The sequence below is a fragment of the Gavialis gangeticus genome, unplaced genomic scaffold, assembly GCF_001723915.1.
Source record: "Gavialis gangeticus isolate Ggan-Ray unplaced genomic scaffold, GavGan_comp1, whole genome shotgun sequence".
Lineage (NCBI taxonomy): Eukaryota > Metazoa > Chordata > Crocodylia > Gavialidae > Gavialis > Gavialis gangeticus.
Window position 1 is genome coordinate 14658632 of NW_017729004.1, and position 209 is coordinate 14658840.

Below are 209 nucleotides of genomic sequence, written 5' to 3' on the forward strand. Positions count from 1 at the left end.
GAAGCCATAAAGGGGCCGCAGCCCGGGCCGAGCCGGCCCCGCTTACCCTCCTCGTCGAGCTCGAGTTTCTCCAGCATCCCTTCGGAGGCGGCCGCGGGCTGGGGAGGAGCCGCCGCTGCTGCCGCCGCCTGCGGAAGGGGAGAGAGCAGAGCGCGGTGAGCATCCAGGCGCCGGCTCGGCGGCCCCGCGGACGGGGCGGGGCGGGGCGC

General features: G+C 77.0%; 1 protein-coding gene across 2 annotated transcripts in view; it reads right to left on the minus strand.

The window, feature by feature from the left end:
• PRKAG2 (protein kinase AMP-activated non-catalytic subunit gamma 2) overlaps positions 1-209 on the minus strand; it is a 375527-nt gene that overhangs the window by 131780 nt on the left and 243538 nt on the right. For both annotated transcript variants that reach the window (XM_019508123.1, XM_019508124.1), the window contains one exon: positions 47-128. In XM_019508123.1, the coding sequence (XP_019363668.1) occupies positions 47-128 (82 nt within the window). The remainder of the gene's footprint in view (positions 1-46; positions 129-209) is intronic.